The 8,199-nt window shown below is 44.7% G+C and overlaps 1 protein-coding gene across 5 annotated transcripts in view; it reads right to left on the bottom strand.

Annotated features, from left to right (window-relative positions):
• Nucleotides 1-3,537: 3,537 nt before the first annotated feature.
• The window catches only part of CCDC150 (coiled-coil domain containing 150), a 78,162-nt gene continuing 73,500 nt past the window's right edge, over nucleotides 3,538-8,199 (bottom strand). For 3 of the 5 annotated variants that reach the window (XM_047722121.1, XM_047722122.1, XM_047722123.1), the window contains 6 exons: nucleotides 7,960-8,154; nucleotides 7,477-7,545; nucleotides 7,222-7,383; nucleotides 6,441-6,527; nucleotides 4,162-4,281; nucleotides 3,538-3,912 (listed from right to left, as the gene is read on the bottom strand). In XM_047722121.1, the coding sequence (XP_047578077.1) occupies nucleotides 3,730-3,912; nucleotides 4,162-4,281; nucleotides 6,441-6,527; nucleotides 7,222-7,383; nucleotides 7,477-7,545; nucleotides 7,960-8,154 (816 nt within the window). In that variant the 3' untranslated portion in view covers nucleotides 3,538-3,729. The remainder of the gene's footprint in view (nucleotides 3,913-4,161; nucleotides 4,282-6,440; nucleotides 6,528-7,221; nucleotides 7,384-7,476; nucleotides 7,546-7,959; nucleotides 8,155-8,199) is intronic. The other 2 variants (XM_047722120.1, XM_047722124.1) reach the window with 1 other exon arrangement.

The raw sequence follows: 8,199 nt of genomic DNA, 5'->3' as shown, positions 1-8,199 counted from the left end.
TGGGCGGGGGGGAGATGAGCTCACAATTCCTTGTCTTTCCTCTAAACTCCCAAGTGGAATAGAACAGCTCTTGATACTAGTGTTAGCTACAACTAATCCTATCACTCTGGAACATCAGATCCTTCTGGCTGAAATTTTAAAGTCTAAAAAGCAGGGTGCCTGGGTGGCTCAGCTGGTTAAGAATCTGACTCTTGATTTCAGCTCAAGTCGTGATCTCAGGGCCCTGTCCTGAGTGTGGAACCGCCCTTAAGATTTTCTCTCTCCCTCTACAGCCCCCCCCCCAAAAAAGTTGTCAAGAAAGAAAAGCGAAATGACTTACAGTGTGAGAGAGTGGTTTTGTCTTAAAATGACTTTATAACAAAAGATGGGATGAATTTGAAAATGTGTAGTAATTATACAAGTTTGAGAGGAAGTGAAGATTATTTGCTTTGGCTTATTAAAACCACTCTAGAAAATGAGAACTTACAGCAATTCTGAGCCCCTTCCCCAGTCTCAACCTGTATCTGATACTTTGGGATCACTGGTCAGAATCCAGATTGATTCTTCTTCCTAGATCTTTATGAATCTTTTTGTACTAACATGAAAAGGTGGGTAGGTATTAAAGCAGCAGACATAATAGTATTGTCTGTCCCTTAATTCAGTAGCCACAGCTTTGTCTCCTTTCTTCAGAACTACAGTTGTCAAAAAATTAAAGCATCTTTAGATCTTGTATTAGAATCCCCTTTAAGTCTGATGTTACCACATGTGGTACGTCTCTATTGCTAAAGCAAGCTACGCATCATCTTTCTACTACTTGATATTATGAATTTCAATTTCTTTCTCCTATTATCATCCATTGTTGTAATATTCTTTGAACATATACCTAGAGTAACTGTTTTTATGTCTTTGTCACTCCTAATATCTATGTTAGTTCTGGGTCAGATTTTCCTGCTTTGTATGCCTGCTAATTTTGGATTGAATATCACTAATGGTGATTTTTTTTTTTAACCTCAATGGGAGCTATATATTTTTGTATTCCTCTAAATATTCTTTTTAAAAAAAAGTTTTTAATATATTTTTTTAAGATTTTATTTATTTGACAGAGATCACAAGTAGGCAGAGAGGCAGGCAGAGAGAGAGAGAGAGAGAGAGAGGGAGGAGGAAGCAGGCCCACTGCTGAGCAGAGAGCCTGATCTGGGGCTTGATCCCAGCACCCTGGGATCATGACCCGAGCCGAAGGCAGAGGCTTTAACCCACTGAGCCACCCAGGCGCCCCTTCTCTAAATATTCTTAAGCTCTGTTTTGGAATGCAGTTACCTGGAAATGGGTCATTTGGGGTCTTGTTTTTAAGATTTGTTAGGTGGGAGCAGAGCATTGTTCACTGTAGGGCTGACTAGTCTCTACATCTGAGACTGATACTCTTTAGTATTACCACCCCCACCCCACCCCCATCCTGTTAATCATGATGTTTGATTCTGGCTGGTGGGAACTGGTACTGTGTGTGGGCGCTGTTAACTTGGACCCTTTTGGATGATTCTTTCTCCAGCTTTGGGTGGTTTCCCCCGTACATGCACTGACTGTACTCAGCTGGATACTCAGAGGACCTTTGGGACCTCGCTGAAGCTTTCCATCCGTGCATATCTCTCCTCTCTGGGACTCGGTCCAGCAGTCACGTCTCCTGGGCTCTGGCTCCTTAACTCAAGGAGCCCACCTTGATTTCTCCTCCTCGTGACGCAGCCGGAATATTCTGAAGGCTGTAAGCTGGGCCAATAGTAGGCTTCACCTCACTTGTTCCCTTTCTTACAGGGGTCACTGTTCTTTGTTGCATGATGTCTGGTGTCTTAAAAACCACTGTTTGACAGTTTCCGATGAAAGCGAGGCCCAAAATGGAAGCTAGTGTACTATACAAGACTCCTGCAAGGTGCTACAGAAACACGTCAGCAAGTTCATCCTCTAAACACGCAGTTCTAACTAGCAGCTTTCCTAGAGATGACCACTGACATAACTCTGCAATTCCCTCCTCCCAAGCTAATGTGTAGTAGCCAACCTAAAAAGTGATAAAAATTGACTTTATCAATAATGATACTCTTTGAGGACAGTATGAAAGTGATCTGTGTTCTGGATGAGGAAGATAAGCATATTGTTGGCTAGTAATTGTCAATGTCATGACAACACTCAGAAATGGTAGATTTATAACCCATTAAAGTTGATCATCTCTCCTGAGCAGTAACTGGGATCTTTTTTCCTATGAAGAATTCATGACTAAGGTAAACTGCTCTTTAGGGCTCTTGGTTGGACTATTTCAAGACTGACGCCCTGGTACCCTCAACTGACTGTATCTCCTTACGAACAGTCCACAAGGAGAGATCCTGTGCGGGTGAGACAAGGCGAGGAGGCTTTTACCAGCCTGCCAGTCGACGAGCCCTCAGCTCTGAGTGGACCCACTCCAATAAACTTGGCCCCGAATGCCAACTAGTAGTCTCACCCCCATTACCGACACTTCTGCAGTGGATATCAAGCCTCCTAAAAGCCTCTGAAAGTCTTGAAATCCTTGAACTCCCGCCTTCCTCAAAACCCTGTATAAGACTCGCCTGACCAACAAAGCTCTTCCTTACCAGAGTGAGCATTAAACCCAGCTTTATCTTTTTATATCAGATGAGTGGGGGGCTCTTCAACCTGTGAGAGTTTTTTTAAGATTTTATTTATTCGTCAGAGAGAGAGCGAGCGCACACAGGCGGGCAGAGAGGCAGGCAGAGACAGCGAGAGAAGCAGACTCCCCGCCGAGCAAGGAGCCCAATGCGGGACTCGATCCCAGGACCCTGGGATCGTGACCTGAGCCGAAGGCAGCGGCTTAACCCACTGAGCCACCCAGGCGTCCAGAGAGTCTTATTTTTGATGTTCTCTGCAGTCTCACAGTTGCGCGCCTGACTTAGGTCCCGATGGCATCAGTACCTGCCATGGTTTGAGCACTGAGTACGCCACGCGCCACGGCGGCCCAGACTTACTGTGTGCCACCCGCCACTCCGTGTCTGAAATAAGAAAAATCTCAATTTATTGCTTGCTCTAGTAAGGAAGAGCTACATTGGTCAGGCATAGTTGCCCGGAGCAGAGCAGACTGCCGTACATAATAGTTTGCTTTGTCAATGTCCAAGGAAGCTGTAAATACAATGTCTGTTGTAAGAATAGACATAGGGGTGCCTGGCTGGCTCAGTTGGTGGTGTGTGTGTGACTCCAACTCAGGGTGATGAGTCCAAGTCCCACACTGGGCCTAGAACTTACTTAATAAAATACAGACTAGAGATATCATCTTATTAAAGATGTGCTGGTAATTATCTAGCTTAAAAGGGTATACGTTTGTAAGACTGGAAAAGTTTTTACCATTTTCCAAGTGATTCTAGTTCCAGGGATTATCTGCTGGACGTTAGGATATTTTGTTTCAAAGAAATGTCCTAGTCTGTCATTTGGTTGCCATTATCATCTAGTACCTACCTCACTGAGTTCTTTTTGATAGAATGTACTTAGAAAAATAGCCAAGTATTGTGCAACAGCATATCTTATCATACAACAAATTAATATAAATTTATTGGGTGGAAAATGGGGGAAAAGGACAAATAAGATGGGGTGGTTCTGTACTGATATCAGCAAGTTCATAATATGAGAAACTCAAGTCCAAAATCTTCAGCCCACATCAAAGACTTCATGTTCTGATGACTGTGGGAAAGGCCAGCCCGGGACACTGGGCTCAGGAAATCATGGCGGTGTAGCTCTAGATGAAGCAGCGCCTCTGTCAAGGACATCACTTTCTCTCAAGTTCAGAATGACACTTCTTGGGCACAAGTTTAAGATTCTGTTTATTCTCCCATCGGTGTAGAGCAGACTGGCCGGATGCAACATCATGCTTGTTACCGTGGTCCTGTTGGAAGGAAAACAGACCTAACACTGTTCCCAACTACCTGCAGAGCTGAGGACCCATTCTGTCTCCACGAATATAATCTACTCATCAAGCTGAGTGGTTCTAATCTAGACAGTTTGGGAGATGCGTGACTTTTAAGGAAGAAATTTAGTTTGTTTTCTAAAGATTAGTGGGAAGAGTAGCAGGATGAAGAGAGTAGTTCTACGGTGAGAAATCTGAGAAGGGACAAATCCAGAATTGCTGAGGACAGCCATGTCTAAGCACCCTACCTCTTCCAGCCACCTGTCTTCTCGGGGAAGCCTCTGCAACCGGTTTTTTGTCAGCTCAAGTTGGAGGCCGTCAAACCTACACTTAAACCAGCGATGGGCTTCTTCCAGGTTAGCTGTTATCTGAACAGAAAAGTCTTATAAGTAAAAATCACAACGAAGAAAGCTCTAAATTTCCCGTGTATTAGTTCCAGAGACTTTTTTTTACCCAGACGTTAAAGGACCCAGATTCGAGTGCAAGCTCCTTGCACACCTCCAGACGGGAGTGACTTCTGAAGGCAGAGCTGAACGCGCGCAAGCCTGCTGCTTCCCTGCATTTATTGATACTTCCTGGATGTGAATGAAAGGAAGAGGACCCAGGAGGAAAATAAGAACGAGAAGAACAAGACGGCTCTGCCAAGGAATATGGTAGTTCAAACCACAGTTTGAATTTTTGAGTTCTGTTCTCTAAGATTAAATCATTCTCCAAAGTCCCTATACTAGATCTTTCTTTTGAGCTTTATGAAAGTAATTGAATTAGTAAAAGAGTGGACTAGCTTAGTGTAAATTGCGTTCTTTTTATTTCCTTTATCATCAAAATATTTTATGCTTTGGCTCCTAAGCACAAACTTCCGAACTACCTTTGTTAGACTTAAATGGTCCTTCTAGTAGTCTGCCTTTGCAGATGATCTGAAATCAATATTCGTTTATTTGACAGATATTTACTGAGTACCTGTATGTGCCTGGCACTTCTGTATGTATCTGGGTTACTTCAGTATTTTAAGGTAAAGCTAACAGGCTTTTAGGTTATATAAAAGTTGCTTCAAAAGAGCTCCAGAACATATCCTCTAGAATAAAAAGTAAAATGACTGATTTTGAACTCAGAAAGAGAGAGGTGTATTTCTCTCTTGCCTGTGAGAAGGCAAGTCCTTGAAAGCAGGGGTGTCCTTGGGCTCAGTTCATCCTGTGTCCCCTCAACTAGTCCAGTGCCCAGCATAGGACAGGTCCACAGTAAATGTGTGGGACTAGGTATTTGTCCCAGATTAGCCAGGTCCTTGTGTGGGTACAAAATAATGAGGTAAGAAAATAGAGCTCCCCTTGGCATTTAAGCTTTAGAAAGCTACAAAGCTCAAGTACTTTGTATATCTGCCTAACGCCAGCGATACTCTCACCACCCCCTCAAACCCAACCCCACATTTCTCTAGCACTCTTTTTTTTTTGTTAAAGAATTTATTTATTTGACAGAGAGAGATCACAAGTAGGCAGAGAGGGAGAGAGAGAGGGAGGGAGGAGGAAGCAGGCTCCCTGCCTAGCAGAGAGCCCGATGCAGGACTCCATCCCAGGACCCTGAGATCATGACCTGAGCCAAAGGCAGAGGCTTAACCCACCAAGCCACCCAGGCAGCCCCTCTCTAGCACTCTTTGCCAGGGATGGAGGGAAAGATGCTAGAAATGGCCCCGTACATCATGTCACCTTTTGCACAGTGAATGAGAAGGGAGGTACTATTTAGTGACACTTACTGAGTCATCTACAGCATAACAGATTAGTAAATCTTACTATCCTGACTTTTTGAGATGTGGTAATTGATGAGTTAAAGTAAATGTAAATTCCTCAAGGGCACAGCAAGGGTCACAGCTGGCGTTCAAACTCATGAGTCCATATTCCTTTTGATATACCACTCTTGATAGTCCTATTGTCTTGTTGAATGGCTATAAGAAGGACAAATCATGACCAACTAATGATTTCATCACTGTGACACCCTCTGGATATTAGGACTGTTGTGTCACACAAGGAATTTCATAGGTCCTTTCCACCTCTAAAAAATGTATGACTTTAAATACCTTCAAAAAGGTCAATTTAAGATTAGAGAAAGCAAATTCGCAAATTCAAAGGGCCCACGAGCGGTACCTGGCCTCATCAGTCGGAAGAGGAAGCCTCTCTTAATCTCAGGGTTGTGAGTCTGAGCCCCATGTTGGGTGGAGAGATTAAAGTAAAACTTAAAAAAAAAATAGGGCCTACTTTACATTTCTAGTTATTGACTGAACAAAGAGCTTGCCTTTCTATCAGTGGTGCCAGGCAGTAGTGCATTAAAATCTACCCACACGCCGGTCCTCCTCCTTACATTTAGGGCTAGAGACTTGGGCTTGGCTTAGTCAGTACTTCAGTGTTCTTTTATCAGGAGGCAGAATCCCAATCTGAAAAGTATTCTTCATAGTAGACATTAGACCTAGTTACTGGTTCTGGCCTGTTACACTCCTGGACTATGTCCGTGAAGGATTTTACCTTGACTGGGTGTGGCTTACCTGTTCTGATTCTACACTGGCTTCTTTCAGTTTATGCTCTGTTGCCTCTTTACATTTCCTTAGGTGTCTGATCGTTTCTTCCAATTCCTGAAAATGTGATACGAAGATTCTTACAAATTCCCAATATACCATATGGAACAAAAAGCTTCCATATTGCAATAAATGGGCAACCAAATCGTAATAAATGGGCAACCAAATTATGAAAGCGTGATGGGGTTATATTTGTAACTTCAGGTGCTACCAAAATGTAAGATACACGCCGTTACCGTCAGCAGTACACCTAATGCATATCCGATTTTGATTTTATGTATCCTCCCGAAGAGGAAGCAATTAATATCTCCTTCCAGAACCGAAGGAATGCTTTTTCACAGCAGACAGTGTCTGCTAGAAGGCAAGAGCCTGATGGTCTCTTGGAGTCCCTACTCCATGACAGAACGTGGCGCTTGTCCGGAGGCTGGGTACAGCTGCAAGTCCCATCACAGCAGCGGGCGATCTGAGCTTCTGGGAAGAACCAAGGGGTAGAAAGTTCCTAAAAGACTATGAAATTCAGTTCGGAAGTCTTAGGAACCAGTATCTTGCACAGCGAGCTTCAGCCGTTAAGAATGAATCCTTCATAAACTGAAAACTGGGAACACGTGGCACACTCAGAGCTACAGGCTTCTTCCTCTCGCAGGTTTACGTTTCTTCTATAGAATCTAGAAAACCGAGGTGCTCTGCTGCTGGGCTTCAGGGCATGCCATGCGCTGCTCGTCGCTGAGAGGACCCCGAGGAAGCCTCTCACCTGGCACCGGCCCTCCAGGTCCTGCCTTATCTTCCTCTCCGCCTCGAGGCGCAGCTCGTGCTGCTTGTTCCGCGCCGAGGTCTCATACTGGCTCTTGGCCAAGAGCTGCATCTCCTTCTGTAGGTTGGTCATTTCAGACACGAACTTCTGGATGCTCAGCGACTGGTGGAGACAGAGAGGGACGCAGCTGGTGAATGGGTCTGAGTCTGAGATTTTATGTGAATGGTAAAAACATGAGAGTTCGTGAAAATCTACCTGTTCATAATTTTTTTTCTGATATTGATCCTTAATTAGCTCCATTTGCCTCAATTCTGTTTCTATTTGCTGAAAGTAAATGTGGAAATAACATAGAAAGGTGATCAGTAGAAAAATGGGGTGACAGAAAGAATCCCACGTGAGACCCACAGTTACCGGCTCCCGCTGGGCCCTCCTTCCCGTCTGGCCCACTGACCCTAAAACAGCAAAGTCCTATGCAGTCCCTGGGGAGGGGGCAGATGGGGAGTCAGAAAGGGACTTGGCAGCTAAACAGAAACCACACATTTACACAGCAGTAGCTCTGCTGGAAAGAGAGTAACCGCCCCCCTCCAGGCGTCTGCCCACACCCCAGGTGCAGCTGTCATCCCCAGAGAACGCGGGTGCTGTCAGGACTCTGGGACCGCCTTCACCGGACCCCACCACCTGCCTGGATCCTCTCGGATACTAAGGAAGTGAGGGGAGAAGGAGCGCGCCTCATACAACCTTCATCCTCTCTACATTCTGAGTATTATTCGCCTTAGTCGACAAGTGGAGCTTAATTTGGGCCTTTTGATTCTTTATTTTCTCCTTGCTACTGTTCACGACCTTCTCAAGCTCCGTCAGTTTCTGCCGCAGCTCTCGGTTGGTCCGGGTTACCTCCACTGATCTGAAGTTGGCTTCATCGAGGGCCTTCTTCAGCTGTCGAACACAAAGGGAAAAGTCCGTCATTTTAAGCTTCCATTC

This window comes from Lutra lutra, chromosome 3 (assembly GCF_902655055.1).
Source record: "Lutra lutra chromosome 3, mLutLut1.2, whole genome shotgun sequence".
Lineage (NCBI taxonomy): Eukaryota > Metazoa > Chordata > Mammalia > Carnivora > Mustelidae > Lutra > Lutra lutra.
Note: the sequence above shows the minus strand (reverse complement) of the source record. Positions and strands in the feature narration are given on the sequence as shown.